General features: G+C 38.9%; 1 protein-coding gene across 3 annotated transcripts in view; it reads left to right on the top strand.

Moving 5' to 3' along the window:
• Positions 1-1,193: 1,193 nt before the first annotated feature.
• The window catches only part of EPS15 (epidermal growth factor receptor pathway substrate 15), a 74,121-nt gene continuing 57,589 nt past the window's right edge, over positions 1,194-17,725 (top strand). For 2 of the 3 annotated variants that reach the window (XM_044429978.1, XM_044429980.1), the window contains exons 1-6: positions 1,202-1,353; positions 3,458-3,530; positions 8,410-8,451; positions 12,733-12,822; positions 13,593-13,640; positions 16,642-16,737. In XM_044429978.1, the coding sequence (XP_044285913.1) occupies positions 3,489-3,530; positions 8,410-8,451; positions 12,733-12,822; positions 13,593-13,640; positions 16,642-16,737 (318 nt within the window). In that variant the 5' untranslated portion in view covers positions 1,202-1,353; positions 3,458-3,488. Of the gene's footprint in view, positions 1,354-3,457; positions 3,531-8,409; positions 8,452-12,732; positions 12,823-13,592; positions 13,641-16,641; positions 16,738-17,725 lie in introns of all 3 variants that reach the window. The other variant, XM_044429979.1, reaches the window with a different exon arrangement.

Raw genomic sequence — 17,725 nt, 5'->3', positions numbered from 1 at the left:
CCACAAAAATCACAGACTAGGTAAGCATGTGTAGCTAGATAAAAGGATTCCACAGTAAAATATTGTTCCAAAATGGATTGCACTCAAGTTAACAATTCTTCATTCACCTCTGAATATTTACTTTCAATCAAAATCAGTAGGTTAATAATTTTGCTTCATTTTAAGAAGTGGCCCTTTTTAGGCATTGGGTGCTATAACACAGCTCCCACATCCCAGAAGGTTGCAGACCACTAGTTTACATATTTTGACAATTTCAAGAAAAAGATAATGGTTTTGATTAGTATTTCATGCAAAAATATTATTAATACTTCTTAGCCAGAGGAATGTATGATGAAACCCACCACATACCTGTGCCCATACAGCCCAAAGCAATGCAAACCTAAATATTATTACATTACCTTTCAATACCGCCTGTAGGGGAAACCCTCTGGGCGGCTTACATTTAACTCACCATCCGGATTTCAGCCAGGCCCAACCCTGCTTAGCATCCAAGATTAGGCAAGATCATGCACTACATGCCATTCATGTCTAGTAAGACTTCAGCAAAAACTATCCAGTCAGGAAGGAAAGAGAATAAGGCTAAGATCCCATAGCCATTTACTTGGGAGTAAGCTCCACCGAACCTAAGGCTTGTGCTGTTAAATGCTTAAAGGAGACTGCGATACACCTTCTGTAAACAACAACAGTTTCTGCTGGCGAGAGCAAGTACAGGAATAATTTACCATCATTTACTATGAACGTAAAGAGGGTATGTCACTGAGAAAAGAAAATAGCTTGGGGGAAACCTTAAATCAGGCTTACTCAGGTGATGCCGGCAAGCTCTATTAGCATAGCTGTGGATAAGCAACTGCTAACATTTTACGCATGTTTGCTCCGGAGAAAATCCCATCGAAGCACTTTGGGCTTTCCTCTTCAGTCAACATGCACTGACCCATCCAGCACGGCCGGCGCGCGTGCCGACCTCTCCGAAAAAGGGGGAGATTACTCAATCCACCCATCTTTCAGCAACCAGTCCACATTTTCATAGCTGCCGAGAGAACTGAGGCCTGGCCGCCTGCGAGTACAGTTTATAGTATTCTGAGGCCGAGTTTAGCAGTTGTAAGGCGCCTCCGATCCAAAGGGGCTGCCGGGAGAAATCCGGCGCCGGGATTGCCGCGTAGCGGGAGGGCGGGGCCTAGTTAGGGCGGCTCGGGAAGTTGCTGAAGTTGGGCTGAGTGCGAGGGACTGATCCTTCAAGCGCTTGCCTGCCGACCGGGCCTTTCTGGGTGCTTTCCAACCCCACTTCTTCCGCTCCCTTCTGTTTGGTCAGTACATAATGGAAGCAGCATGGCCACTCATTTCTCCTTGACACAGGTAACTGCTTGCTAGGTAGAGGTGGGACGTAACCAAGAAGTCGCGCTGGCCTCCTCTCGCGAGGTGTGGCGGGGTCCTGCTTCCACCGCTCGCCCGGTATCCCAGAGCTTGCTGTACTTTCTCTCACCGCCTTTTCTCTCCTCACATCTCCCTTTAATTCCACAACCCTTGCAAGCTTCCTCAGCCCCCAGTGCTTCCGCTCGGCTCCTCGCTTGGTTCCCCAGACTCTGTAGCTCCTACTCAGTTACAGCCCCAAGTATCCTGCTTCTTTCTTATACTACACTATTCTCTCCCCTCATGTCCCACCCACACATCTTCCACAGTCTTGCGGTTGTTTCTTCATAATCTCTTCCATGTTCTGTTGTAGCCTGAAAGTTATTCTCCTTCCCTTTGCTGCCCTGCCCACAGACCCGCGCGTAGTGCATATAACGTGCCTGCCTTCCAGGCCGTTTCATCTATCAGTCGCAGTGGACTGTTTCTTGCCAGAAGCGCAATTCAAGTGGTTGTGTTTCCCCTCAACCTTCTCTATAGGCCTTTCTTAATTGTGATACGCTTCTGCTTCCTTAAAGCCACATATTCACCCAAAGTCATCGTGTTTACTTCACTTTTTCTAATTTAGGTGATTTGTTTAGTTTTATACTTTTTTGGGTCAATTCCTTTCATTTTCTAGGGCCCAGAACAGACTAGGTGTGTTAAGTAAGGAATAGGCACAATGAACAAAGCTGCACTCTTCCTTTGCGTTTGTAACTAGTGTCTTTCTTATCCTGCAGAGTATGCTAGGAACAATTATAAGCTTTAGCATAGGTTAAAATTGAGTGATAATATAGAAGGGGAGGTGCCCATCCAGTGCTCCTCGCTTTAAAGTGCAGAGAGAGAGAGACAGAGAGAGAGAGGGAGAGGGAGAGAGAGAGAGAATAGTGCTGCATAACAACTTGGAATGCAGACAAGCCATCCTTAGTTTTTGGGAGAGAAGAAACAAAGTCTTGATTACTCCCTTTCAGTATAACTGATGTTTCTCATATAAACAGGAAGCTTATGTATCTGTTGTGTATTCATGCTGTGCTTGTTACCTCGTGTACCAATTGCATTTTTTGCAGTTCTCAAGATGTGTTGAAAGATGTTTCTCCACAGTGTTTTTGTTTTTGGTTTTTTTGTTTTTGTTTTTTTGCAGAGAAGCTTAATAGTAGGTGAGTTGAAATAGTGCTACACAATTACCAATAGCAGAGTGTTTGTAAATAAATACAGGAACAAAGTGAAGCTTGAGGCTACAGACTCATACATGCTTACTAATTAAGCAGCACTGAATTCCAAACATACATATGAGTGCAAAGTAATAAGTTTGCTTTCTTAACTTAGTTTACATCTGATGGCTTGGCCATTATCAAAGTAAGCCTACTTCAAACCATAGTTTCCTGTTCAGATGCAAGAAATGTTTGATCTAAGCAAAGATTGACTTTCCTGAATCATTCTGCAAACTTGGAAGAGCATGAGTGAATGAGAGACCATGAGAGTTTGAAACATGTTCTACACAATCAAACTGTACTGTGGCCATGAGCTGAACTAAGAGCACTGTTCAAAGAGCACCAACATTCAGCCAAATTAATTTGATTGTTTGCCAAACAGGAGCCAGTATAGCACAGTGTGTGGAATGCTGAGTGTAGTTGTGGAGATCCTTGCTTAGGATCACTGCTCTGCTCAGCTTTTAAAGTTAATTAAGGTGAAAACAGACAGATATCAGAGTGTGGTAAAGATAGTTTGGATTGTGTTTTTTGCCCAGAAAAAAGTGCTGAGAACTAGTGTACTTAAAATGCATTCAAAACATTTCTGCTACATTTGGATGAAGCATATGTTTACTGCATTCCAAGGCACTTGCTTTTCAGATCAGAGAGCATGTGTTCTAACAGTTTTCATCAAACTCATTGAAGATGGCTATCACTCTACCTACCACCCAATACTGTGATGCTGAAGAGCTTTTTGGAAGCTCTGAATGTTAATGCTGGCACTTATCAAACTGGAGTAGTTGTTAGGTCTTGGCAAGAAAAGATAAAAGTTAATAGCTTCGCTTCTTGATATCTGAACTGAGATATTTTCCCCTTAAAAATAGAATTTCAGTCTGTACTTGTGAATGACACATCATGGGCACCCAGTGTTGTGACATTAAGCAGCTTAATGTTACAGTAAGTGACTTTTAATGTTTATTGCTCAAACTGGACCCTTTTTAATGAGCCTTCAGAATGTGACTTATGGTTTCTGAACTCATTGAATATATTGACTTGTTTTTAATTTTATGACAGGATTTAAAACTATATTGAAATATGAAGGATTCTAGGATTATGGCAGATATTTATGATCTATATGAAGATATCTCTGAAACTTGGTATTAGTTTTCTGTTAGTTTCTGCCTTGTTTGCAGCTAAAGGGCTTGCAAGTGTCCAGTTATATTCATAGATGTACTGCCTGTGAAGCATAAATGTATACTAGGGATAATGCATGAGACTGTTACCTATACAGTCAAAGAAAACATAATTGTTTTAAAGATATAAACATACTAGCCTTTTGTTAGATTGCATCACATCCTTTCTTAACTATCAGTTTGGAAATTTTCCAGGATTAACTACTATATCTGATAAAGTCAGTTAACATTGACATTAATGTCAGTGAATATGCTAACAGTACTATATATACTGGTGTATATGACAAACCCTTGAAACCAGAAGTAGCAAGGCAAAAATGGGTTTTCTTACATTCCAGGTGAAATTTTTCATGATACAGTAGGTCCCCCATATCTGTGGGGGTTAGGTTCTAAACCCCCAGCAGATGCCTAAAACTGCAGCACCCCCACAAAAGTGGAAAAGCCATGAATATCTCTAACAAAAACCTGCAAATATTTCTAGGGTCTCTGTTTGGGGACACCATGCCCTTTGTCTTGGTCCTAGCGAACCTCACTCACATGGTTTGTCTCTCAGTGAACACAAAGACTCTAGAGATACTTGCATTTTTTTCTAGAAATATTTGCAGTTTTGTGCTAGAGATATACCCATACATACTGGCCCATGTAAGTGAAAATAGCGAAGCAAAAATTGGGTATCATCTTGTACACATGACATATGACAAACACCAGAAAAAACAGCTTGAAATTTTGCTCATCTGATACATGGCTGAAATTGTAATATCAGCTTCTTCAAAAAACAAACTCCTCCTCTAGAGCCTTTTAAAATTTCAGATATAACATAGTGCTTGCTTTAAATATATTTATTTTAATGTATATTGATCCTCATCTGTAGGGAGGGCTTGTTGGGTATAAAGCAATTGCACTAAATGTAATATTTGTGCATATTCCAGCATTTTGAGAATTGTAGCTTTTTTCTGAGTTCTCAAGCTTCTGATGAAAGTCTTGAAAATATGGGTCAGTTCCTGTGAACTTACAAGGAAAGTGGAAGGACAAAGCAGCTTTTCTGGGATGGGGTGGTGCTTCAGTTCCCTATTTGCCCTGTATTAGTAATAGAATTAGGCAGGGATCCTATAGCATCTGGGAGTAAATTCCACTGAACTCATATCAGGTTACATTGTTAAAATTAATTACTAAAAGCAAGCAACAGGTTACTAAAGTGGGGTGTGGAATTAATGCTTCCTTAGTATAGGTCCATTTGTTTAAAGGTGCAGGGTACAAAGAGACTTTTCTGTAAAAACACTGAACACTTTGCCCTTGTAAGCAAATCTCAGCTCTTTAAGCATGCAGTCTTGTAATTTTAGAAACATGTTAACAAAATCAGGACTAAGAGAACTAGATTTGTTTCTTGGTGTTTTGAACAAAGACCAGCTGTGTGTTGCTCAATCAACCATTTTTTTCTTTCTAAATGGTATTAATATGGCCTGAAATTGCACTTGTTGACTCTTAAAATTGGATTGCTGTTTTTTTCTAACTTAGCATTACTATAGAGTGATCTACCCCTTACTTGCCCTAGCTTCATGACACACTTCTTAGAGTATCTTTTCATAAACTGTTCTTGGATTCCTGCAGCATCAAGAACTAATAATATAATTTGGAGTTAAGTGTTTGGACTAAAAACATCCCTTTAAAAAATTGGCAGTGCCTCTAAAGTTCTCAGCAGTCACTGGTTCACCACTTATTTTATTATTTCTTATACCAGAGATGCATACAAATATTGATGGTAATTTTAAAAATGTGGGTAGTTGGAGATGAGCAAGTGCACAACTCTAACTACCCAAAATTTGAAGCCTTGCCTTTTCAATATCCTGGTGTCTGCTATAAAAGCAGGCATTATTCATAAACATTTACATAATCAGGATTCAAATACATTTTCTTTCACTTGGCAGCTGTCTGAACAGATCTTTGCTTGTGAAAGGAGGTAGAGTCTGCCTTACCTACTTTTAAGCAAGATCCTGTAGGTGTTAATTTTGGACCTGACAGTTTTCAGTGTCTTCCACTCTTTCCCAAGGCTATACATGCTTAGGGAATTACAGAGCACCCCATTTACAGAAGCAATTACTTTTCTTTTAAAATGGTTTTCTTGACAGGACCTAACAAGGATCTTTGACAGCGGTATACACAGATTTTATAGCTGCATATTTCCATGTCCACATATTGGGTCCTTTTAGCAGTAATCACAGTTTTCATTTGTGCTTGTGTCAGTTATAATTCTGATTTCTCTGATTTCATATGAGAGAGAATTTGTTACCTATACCTTTCAGCCAGTTTATGTAGTAAATCTGACGCATGAAGATTCCACCTGTGCTCTCTTGTTGTGACACACAGGAGAAATGTACTGATTATCTTGTGGTCCAGTTTGACTTTTATTATAAAATGGGTTGCTTGCCAGTGAAAGCAGATGTTAGATTCCCGAACTGGAAATAATAGCTCATTTTTTTTATCTTGCATGCTCAATGGAGAGACTGTCCTGGAATTTTAAAATAATGTAGGTACAGGAAGTGAACCAGCATATGTTTCCTATTTAGGAGTAACAGTATACTTAGTAAAGTTTTGCTAACAAAATGATGACATTGCTAAAGTTGACTCAACTTGTGAGATTATTAATTGATGTAATAGGAAAAGGGGGAGTACCAATGGCTCAGAACTGTAGCAGTGGTTTTACAAAACTGTTTCTTCTCCTGATTATATGCTATTATTTAAATTGCTGATGCAAAAATCTTGGTAACATTTAATACATTTGAGTGGATGTTAGCCACAGATTCTTACAATCATTAGAAAACATTAATTTTATTTTGTATGCAGACTCTCATGCTGAGATTCCAAGTAATTGTATAGGTGACACTGTGGGATAAGGAAATAATTGCCATCTTATTACAAGGATGTCAAAACTAGAATTTTAATATGTTTATTAACAAGTTTACTAACAAAGTACCTTTCTAGATGAATGCTGCAGGGAAGTATATATATTCAGTACATTTCGAGAGAGCAGTGGTTTTCTCCTTGCTTAGTATACCATTAAGGTGTACATCTGAAAATACAGTTGCATCATCTAACTTTTTATACAGTTATTTCTCCATGATCACAAACTCAAGATACCTTACAACATTCCTTACCTTATCCTTATTTCAGAATAAGTGACACTAAAGAGTGAGGAACTTAAATTCTAAGTAAATGTATGTAGCAGCAGTTCATATTTTTACCAAATAGGCAAATCTTTTAGTATGGTGTTGCCTGCCTTAGCACCACTGGATGAACTTGTCTTAAACATTGTGTGCAGAGTTCTTCAATATTTGTTAGATGTTGGCATGATCTGGGATTGCATGTACTTGTTTTCCCAATATGAACCCTATAAACTGGATCCTTGTGGAGTTTGAAACTAGCAACCTTTTGCAAGTTTAACCCAAATACTGTACATCATGAAATCTCAATGAAGGGAACTAAATATAATGGCCATGGAATTTTTGTATGTAACATCTATTGAAATGAGGAAGAAAAAAAACTTGTGTAAACAAGGTCAAATAGCAACATGTGACTTAATGATTTATTTATTTTATTTGTATGTTGCTACTGTAGCCTGTATCTGGGCTCTCTGTACTGCTCACACTTATTGTACTCTAATTCCATGCCAGACCAAACATTAAGGGGTATGTTCATAATAAGCAGTATGTCATAATAAGTAGATGCTTTATTTACTTAATTATTTACTGCTTTTGTGTACAGTTCGCAGCTATCAAAACTCTTAAATTCCATGCCTTAAATGTAAATTCTAGAAAGCATCTGGTCAAGCAGAAACAGTCTGATGATATGCCAAAGATTCACAAATACACTGTGGTATGAATATTAACAAACACTTAAGTATATCCAAAAGGTCATGTCACAATATGTGTGTAAATCTATTCATAACCCCTCATTCTAGCTTTGGTGGTTTTGTTTGAATAGAATACTTTGCCAGTTTGACATTGTAATGAATTCCTTTTTATTTTATGCTGTTATGCACATTCTCAGTTTTTGAATGGGTGGGTTCACACAGCATAATAAGCCACTCTGTGAATAAGCCATGGCGAGTTAGTGGTCCATTGAACAATCCATAGTGTGCCCTATAATCAGGTTCACTGTGGGTTCTTCCTCTTTTTTTGTCAGTCTTTCAGAGGTGAACAAGTGTGTGCTTAAGGCTATCTATGTAGTCTTGTCTTGTAAGTTGCAGCTGTGAGAAGGAGTGAAATGCAATTGATAAGGCTCATTTTTGCACAGTTGCTGAGCTGTTAGTCAAAAATTGCTGCTAAAGGGGCAAAAAGAAAATACACTGAAAGAAGAACCTCTAGAATAACCCATGGTTGTAAAGGTGGCGTCTTGTCCACAAATAAGCCACCTTGTGGGAAGTCTATATTATCATTGTTATTTCTATTATTTATTTCTGTACCACCCCACAGCCGAAGCTCTCTGAAACAACCACCCACAAAGAATATCATGCAAAACCAGTTAACACATGTTTAATCTTACTTTTAAACTTTTAATGATTAACAATGACAAAAAAAGCTAACTTGTTTTTCCATAATTTAAAACTGAGCCACGTTTTAAAACTGTTTCAATTCTCTTCCTCATAGTTGTCAAGTGCAAATCCCGTGTATGAGAAGTATTATCGTCAGGTAAGTATGGGTTGCTTTCTGTAGTTTTAGATCTACATATATTGGCACCTCTTTTGGTTGTTATGAATAATATTAAATGGAGAATGAAATAGTTTATTGTGGTCTTTAGGCAATAAATAGTGAAAATGTGAAGTTTGGGATATCATTTTAGCAGTTTTAAAGCTGAAGTATGTTCCATGTGTATGGCATTCATTTTTAATATAAATAATCGCTTATACCAATACAAACCAGTAGCTATTGGCCACAGAATGCAATTGCAAAAGCAACTACTCTATGCCATCCACTTCTCACACCAGACAATAATGGATTTATTCTATTCTAAGAGGAATACACTGTGTTTCCATAAAATGACTCCTTGTTAAAGTAAATTACATATCTTGAATGACTTCAGTAATACGCTGTCAGTTGCTTAGGACATGTATTTGAAAGCATAATTTAGCTGTAATAATGTCGCTTTACACCTACTAGTTTGGACAGTTCTTGGAATTTAACATAATCGTAATCTATGTAAATAGTTGAAATGAAAGGTCTTTTGCCTCTGGTACTATTGTATCACCAGTATCATAATTGAAGTAAGTTCATTCTGAGTTAATTTCAACATAGTGCACAGAAATGTTTATGGCATGTATCACCACAGGGCTAGCACTGAATCTAGGTCACTCTTTATTTTTGGCAGTCCTAGCCGTTGCTTCTTTAGTTAAATGGAGCTGCTGTTTCATGTAGCTGTATAGCTAGGAGGGATTCTGCTGCCTTCCAGAAGGTTTTGGATTCCCATTCTTTTAAATGGAGAGATATTTGACCTGACATAGTCAAGTACTTTCACTTATCAAATATTAATTATATTGATTCAGAAGCTTGAGAAATTTACTTCAAATGGTAATTCTCCACGGAACAATATTATGGTAATTGAATGGTTTATCTTAGCAAGTCTGGATGATTGAATGCTACTATTTTTCTGTAGAAACTAGATTTCTGTACTTTGCATTCATTTTAGGGGTTCATGTGGTAAAATAAAGCATCAAACATTGTAAAGTATTACTCAAAATAACCATTCAGTCACTGTAGCTCAGGGTACTTTTGGGAAACCTGAAGTAGTACACTAGTTATTTGAAGTACTTACAATCATGAAAATACTTGCTACACTGGATCTGATTGCCACCAATTGGTTTCAGGGTTGCTGCCCATATGTAAACAACCTCGCTGGTATTTAAAATGGCTATTGCAATGCACAGCTCATCTTTCCTGACCCAGCTAACATTAAAGGATGTAGACTCTGCATAGTCTTGAACACTATGTGTCTCTTTTAAAAATAAACAGCTAAAATGCCTAAACCGCAGTTGGAGAACTTCTGGGTGATGAGCCAAATGATACCCCCAGCTCTTTATAGCTCAGTTGATGGCAAGGGGCATGGCTACATTACCTGCTGAGGCTTGCTGTCATTCATTTCACTCCCAAAGTGCCAGTTGATGCTTTAGCCAAGGACCTGGTCTCACTGTGTGCATGCTTTCCTGGCTGGAGTAAGCATGGGTATGGCAAACATTCCCTGATTGAGGCAGCGGCTGGAGGAGCACTCCAAGTGCTGTCTTCATTGGGACTATTTTTCTCTGCACATGCATCTCTCAGTGGAGGAAGGCATGGGGAGGGTAAAGCTAGCCCAACTGAGATGGCATCTGATGAATTGATTCCCTATCTGTCACTATTTCCAAGATTCAATTTCATCAGTAATGCAGGAGACTGTGGCCAGTTATTACTATTGTGAGTCTTCTGTGGCAAATGGCTAACTAGCCAGAGATAGTTTAGTTTTTATGTAAACTGTAACACCTTGAAAACTTCAAGTGACATAAATTCATGCACATATTAAAACATACCTTTTGAATCAGTTGCACAATAAAATGGGTAGCTCTAGCAGGAAGCGCTATTCTTCAGACCACATCTGAGATAGGCACAAGTTCTTTGTTATGGTGATAAAATGGCAAATGTTTCTAGCTATTTATATTTTTAGGCATAATAAATGCTGTGAACTTTGAGTGGCCTTTAGATCCATATTTTCTTTTGCTCAAGCCTTTAAGAGACTTATTTGGCTAGGTTTCCATGTGATGCTTTGTTGAGCTGTGACTCTGAATTTGGCCTACATTCGATTGTACGTCATTTTTCAAAAACAGTAAAATACTTGGTGGGTACTGGTAGAAAAGCAGTATATAGTAAGTAAGCGTATTAAATACCACATGGCTGTTTGTCTCTTGAGGAAAGAGAAACCAACTGGTGCTTCAGAGCGAGTAGCAGTTATTAGGTTGTCCTAAGATCTGCAGAGTTGCCCTCTGAATTGAAATAAAGGAGCTTGAAGTATAGTTTGCATGCTTATGTACACACCAAACTTTCATTAATGTAAGGTGGCAGTTAGGCGCCTTTTCTACTTGAAGTGTTTGTACGGTTAAATTTTAAATTATTAAATAGGACCCAAGCATTACACAGCCATATTGACAATAGTAGGGCAATAGCTGCCAGCAGATGATGATAAAAATAAAAAGCTAACATCAATTTAACATCCACAATCAGTTACCCTCTGGTCAATACCACTTCAAAGCTACTTTATTTATTTGAAATTATATTCTGCTAAGTGTAATAAAATCCTTAAAGCTGTTTTTGTTTGCTTCTGAAGCTTAGGAAGGCAGAAGCTTGGCACACCTTGTTAGGCCTGGGGTTACTTGGTCTGGGTGTGTTGGCCATATAAAGGATCTGTCACCAATGTATTCCTATGTGGAATATAGCAATAGCAATATAATGCGTCAAGAGGCACGCCTCAGGTCATTTAGGGCAGTATGTTAGACTACAGCTGCAGCTATCCCTCATCTAGTATGACTGGTTGGGAAAAGTCAGGAGTTATAGTTCAGTATATCTGTAGGATTCCAGGTTCGGGAAGGCGGATTTAGGACTTTAAAGGTCAGTCTTAGCATTTAGAATTAGAGTGGGAGCCAGTAGGGAGTTAGTATAGCAGAATGAAAATGGGACTAATGTATTTCCAGCCATAGTATGTTTCTGGTGAAAAAGTAGGCTGGCACATCTTGTACAAATTATAGCTTCCCCACTATTTATAAAGCTGCATATCTGAAACACAGGAAGCTGTATTACACTGAAGCTGATCACTATTTCATCCAGGGAAGTACTGTTGATAGTGTGGGACAGCAGTACTTTAGTTTTTCCAGCCCACCTTGGAGCTGGCAGGAATTGATCCTGGGACCTTCAGCATACAAAGCATATACTCATATACTGAGCTACATCTTTCCTCCTTCTAGAAAATCCAGAAATGTTTGGTAAGATAGCCTAGCAAACAGATATTCAACTGATGCTGTAGCTTCTCTTAGTCTGGATAATGTAATACTGCTAGTTACTTGCCATTCTCAGTCTTTTTAGCCTTAACAGGTGTGAGTAAGAATCCTCATAAATATCATATTGCTATACTGAATTTCTTTCTCCAAGAAAGCATGATTCCTGTGATTGCCAGTCCTCTATTCTCTGTTGTTATGGCTCTGTCACTTTAAGAGTTAAAATAGGGAATTGAGTGTTGCAGTATGTTTTCCAGTATGGAGACTGAAATCTCCCTTCTGGTAACTACAAGACAGTGAAAAGATTAAGTTTGTCACTTGGAAGTTCAAGTGGAACTGTGGTTTCTTAAGCATTCACCTGCTTCAACAGATCCTGTGTCCACAATATTGGAAATTGTTCAGGACTGGCCATTGCACCATTTTAGTTGCATGTGAACTAGCCCACACTTATAGGTAGGAAATATATGATGCCACTGCTTTCACATCATGGCTATTTAAATATTTGCTAATGTAAACCAAAAACCTATTAGTTCAGAAAGTAATGTAAGGGAACCATCCATGTGGCAGCTTGAACTCAATTGATTACAGGTATCTGGTCAAGCACAGAGGCAAGGCTATATCTTTTGTCCCTGCTTGTGTGGAGGAGGAGTTGAGGTGCTGCTGGGTTACCACATATCCTGGTGAAGCCTCCTTTCCTCTAGTACCAGTTCAAAAGGTACACTTGTGACTTTGGAGCCACAGCTGGCTTAGAAATAACCATGATGGTTACAAGGGCAATGGGAGGTCACTCCACAACTAGAAACGCAACTCCAACCTTGTCACATATTTTCACAGTTGGTGCTGGGATTCCAGTGTATCCTGTGGCCATTTAGACAATAAAATATTTTTAAATGTTTTGTAAGTTTGTAAATTTTGAAAGTTTGCTATGAAACACCAGTAATATGTCTTATTTTGGCAGGTTGATCCTGGTAATTCTGGAAGGGTATTGGCTTCTGACGCTGCTGTCTTCCTGAAGAAATCAGGACTGACAGATTTGATTCTTGGGAAGGTATTGCTTTGTGTCAGATATGGAGTGTGGGTAATAATCTTAACTTGAATTTAGCAGGAATAAAATTCTGTCACTTGCAGAGGTTTCGTACATTGCATTTTATTCACAATCTTAAAGCCATGCAATTCCTTCAGGGATTATAGTAGCTTTCCTTGACAATGATTTTTTTTTAAATTTTAGTGATAAATCCAACCAGTATTGGATAACTTCAGAGCATTCATTAACCACAGTCTAAACCAGAGCTGGTTGAAAGAAATAATTTTAAGTATGCTTTTTTTTAATGAATGTTGGCCAATACACTTTGTTTCTCTTGGAACTGACTGTAAGACTCCATCAGTTGCAACTCATTGGTAGTGTGGCAGTTTTGCAGTAAGTGGTAGATACACAGTGGTTAGATGTGAAAAATATTAATTCACTGCACCGTATGAAGTAGTCCTCAAGTGGGAGAACAATATTAAAGGCCTTTGCCTGGAATGCATAGGTGAAAAATTATTGTTTATGGCATTGGCATTGTTTATGGAGAAGTTAGAACATTTTATACCAAGTTTAGGTTTTTGAGACACTTTTAGTAGATCAAAAGTGTTTCTTTAATAGCCAAAACTAAGACTTCAGGCTATTGCATTAGCGAAAAAGAATAAAGAATGTGTTTTGCTAACATGTGGTTAAAATAATGGGGCTAAGTATGTGGGATTATTTATTATTATGTTACCTGTTAAAGCAGGAAAAAGAGATTTCTGACCTTACATGTTTTTCCATTTAACTGTGTTTAGATTTGGGACCTTGCTGATACCGATGGCAAAGGTATCTTAAATAAACAGGTAAAAATTCTTCTTCTTCTTTACATGAATATGATCAAGGAATAGCAAGAGTACAAAAGGGATTTTTCTAATAAAATGGACTAAATCCACTTATTTAAGCCCCTGATTTTGAGGTTAGCAAAAGGAGTGAGAATCAATAAAGTCTTGTTTGTCTCAGTGCTCCTTTGCCTCCTTGTCTACCATTCTTCCTTCAGTATTGTCTGAAGGAGGTGGACAGGAGAGTGGGGTATATGGGTTGCTTAAGGCTTAGTTTCTTAGGGAAACAATGTGCTTTCCTCTATCCTTCTATTTTTTAGAGTCGTGAGATGGGTTGTTGATGTTGTTTGTAGAACTGGAGCTCAAAAACATGCAGAGAATGTTCTTTAAGGACATTCTTCCTTCTTTAAGGAAGGAAACTGAGCAAAGTACGGGGCACGTAGCTACAAGTCTCCCAAGTAACTTGCCTTTCCTTAGTAATATCTGCACTGCACTGCAAAGCAAGATACTCAGCAACTTCATAATTTTGATGAATTGCATTCTAGGAACTGATTCTGTAATCTCTTCTCTGTAATCTTCTGATTATGACAAACTTTCTGTGCACGCTCCATAACTTATTGAAAGATGCATCTGATTCAGTGCTGAGATGAACTTGACATTCTGGTACATAGAAAATATTTTCTTAATCTGAACTCTTCTCTTGGTGCAACAACGGGGCAAAAACATTTGGGCTAGCATCCTATGGTTTGCATCTATGTGCTCATAAGACACCCAACTCAGATGGCTACAATTATCCAATGAAGAGTAGCAGGAGTTGCGGATGTGATACTTACTTCCCAATCCTCCAGCTCATGTGTTATTGCTAGACAGGCTTTCTTGCCTACCAAAAATTTGAGAAGGGAAGGCAGCTGGAGAGGCCTCAAGATAGCTCCTATCCTGGACTCCCAGTTATCCTCCATTCAACACCCACTGAATGCCCTCTTTTACCCCTCTCTGAGCTCATGTTCATGGCCTTGAAGAAGCAGCCAGTATAGTTTTTTCTGCAACAGCTGTAAGGGGATGAAGGTTTGGACCATTGATTCCTAGCTCTGAGGTTGAAGCACTGTTTCCATCCTTGGAGCTAAGAATCCAAAATATCCTCGTATGGCTCCTCAAATCTATTCGGGGCCTTAGGATTGCTCTCATAACTGCTAACAGGATTGCAGTGACTGCTTGAATGCATGGGTGAATACTTTCTTAACCATTGATATACTGTCAGGACTGCATGCTATCCTCTCCCAATTCCTGATAGCCTTAAGCCATAACTAGCACCAAACCAGAGTTACCTCTTTTAAACAAGAGTTTGTTAATTGGCTTCTGTATTATTAAGCAAAACAGATGAGTATGGATCCAAGTTGTCCTCACGGGCCTCCAGCCCAAGCCTTTGAATAATGGTTTGTGCAGCACAGAATACTGAAGCTACAGAGTAAACAGATGTTTGTTGTGTATTGTACAGTGTCTTTAAGAGGAAATGAAGAAGCTTCAGGCCAGATAACATTTTCTCGCACATTAAATAAACATTTTAAAAATGCCATAACCCCATTTAACCTTTTGGGAAGTGTATAGTATTTCTAATGGGATTAGAATGCAAAAGAATTTGTAAATGAACATAAAGGTTCATTTAAACATAAACCGCTGGGAGAGGTCATCAGGAGGTTTGGGCTGTGGAATCATCAGTATGCTGATGATACCCACCTCTACCTCTTTTTCAACCGATCCAGGTGAGGCAGTGGCTGTACTGAACCGGTGCCTGGCCAAGTTAATGGGCTGGATAAGGGCCAATAAACTGAAACTCGATCCAGACAAGATGGAGGTCCTGTTGGTGGGTGGTTTGAGCTCCTGGGTAGGTGACTTGGATCTTGCCCTGAATGGGGTTGCACTCCCTCTAAAGGACAGGGTCCACAGCTTGGGAGTGCTCCTCGAACCTGAGCTGTCCCTGGAAGCTCAGGTGACTGGGGTGGTGAGGAGCACTTTCCTTCAGCTTCAGTTAATCCATCAGTTGCGTCCCTACCTGGAGAACGATTGCCTAGCGACAGTGACACATGCATTGGTTACTTCACGGTTGGATTTCTGTAATGTGCTCTACGTGGGGCTGCCCTTGAAGACAGTCCGGATACTTCAGATGGTGCAAAATAGAGCAGCCAGGTTGCTGACGGGGACTGGGCATTATTCTCATATAACCCCAGTTCTCTACCAGCTTCACTGGCTTCCCATCGAAGTCTGGGCTCAATTCAAGGTGCTGGTTATTACCTATAAAGCCCTTAACAGCTTGGGACCTGGATACCTAAAGGAACGCCTTCTTTCGTATTTGCCCTCCCGCCCACTGAGATCAGCAGCAGAGGCCCTCCTCCAGGAATCCTCCATGAAAGACATAAGGAGGCAAAGTACCCGGAGGAGGGCTTTCTCTGCGGTGGCGCTCCGCCTATGGAATGCACTCCCCGGAGAGGTCCGCCTGGCGCCATCGTTATTTGTTTTTCGGCGCCAGGCTAAGACTTTTTTATTTCAACAATATTTTAATAACTGTTTAATATTAGCTATATATGTTTTAATCTGCTGCCAGGGTGGATCTGGAATTTATTTGTATTATGTTTTATTCTTTTGTATTATGTTTTATTCTACTCTTCTTATTTATTTATGTAAGCCATCCTGAGGCTCTGCGAAAGCACAGCATATAAATTTATTTATTTATTTATAAATAAATTCCTTTTAGTTTCATTAGTGCTCCTTCCCCATTGCTGAACAATGATGCATTTCAAAATCATTTTAGAAAACTGTGTTAAGCTATTTTATGGCAGGTAAACTGTTTTGAAAATAATTCTTAAAGCCATTGCAGAGTTCAAGAGTTCACATCAGTACATAGTGTAAGAGGACTGTAATGATTTCTTTTTCTAAGAAAGTTCTTTGCATATTTGATACAATGCCTCGACTAAAAATACATGTTGTGAGATGAAAATGACTGCGTGTTAACTTTTTTCCTTCCGTGTAGGAATTTTTTGTGGCTTTACGACTTGTATCCTGTGCACAGAATGGACTGGATGTTTCACTGAGTAGCCTTAACTTGCCTGTCCCTCCACCAAGATTTGTAAGCACTTTTGAAAAAAAGTTAACTTGTTTAAGTACAACAAAAGCCTAGATAGTGTATGCTATTGATAAATCATTGTAAAATTGTTCCATATAATTTTATATATATTTACTATATCTTCAGAGCTGAGTGTCAGGGTGAACCTTATACCTTTTTAATCTTTTAAATATACCTAAATCTAGATGTTAGCATAAAATATTGCAAATATTAATAGAAAATCAAGGTTACAATTCACATAGAGTACCTCCATGCATAGATGATCTCTACCATACATATGGAGGAGAAGAAAATTTGTGAGGGTGATAGCATGCTTGAAGTTGCTCCCCCTTCCCATGTGTGAAGCTTCCACATTTTACAAACACCTGCATAAGGCTAGATTCTATCTCTGATAAAGAACTATCATAGTTTGGCATCATTCATTACAGAGAAATATAAGGTACTCATGAAAGTTCAGATTATCATAGCAGCTGTAATCATTTGTTGTATACAAGTGTTGTCCACACTGTATATCTGAGGCATACTTGTTTTCTGTATTAAACTTGAAGGTGACCTTCATTTTTACACCTGAAAGAGTTACTTCTTGAGTATGAAAGAGGAGAATTGAATTGTCTTCTGAGCACTTTACTGTCTGAATTCTGCATGAGTCAATTTCACAGTAGTCTCACTGAGTTCAGTGGGATTTACTCATAAGTATGTAGAAATGTGGCCATTGTGAAGGTGACATACCTGAAGAAGTTCCAGGCCATCATTTTCCAAAAATTAATTTCCAGGAGATGACTGATGGGAATAACTTGCAGGGAAGGTTGAAGATGCTTGGTTTCCACTTGGTGGGACTGTAACAGTTAATTTCCAGCAGCTCATGACTTAATTTTTTGCCACTTAGAAGGCAGGGAAATGAAATGTCCAATGGCTGTGACCTCAGTGGGAGCAGCCAGGTTTTAAAACTTTGGCCTATTGTTCTGTCCTTTGCCTTCCACATGAGCTGCCT

This window comes from Varanus komodoensis, unplaced genomic scaffold, assembly GCF_004798865.1.
Source record: "Varanus komodoensis strain SLA01 unplaced genomic scaffold, ASM479886v1 scaffold20_1, whole genome shotgun sequence".
NCBI lineage: Eukaryota > Metazoa > Chordata > Lepidosauria > Squamata > Varanidae > Varanus > Varanus komodoensis.
The sequence above is the reverse complement of the archived record's forward strand: the minus strand, read 5'-3'. Positions and strand labels throughout refer to the sequence as shown.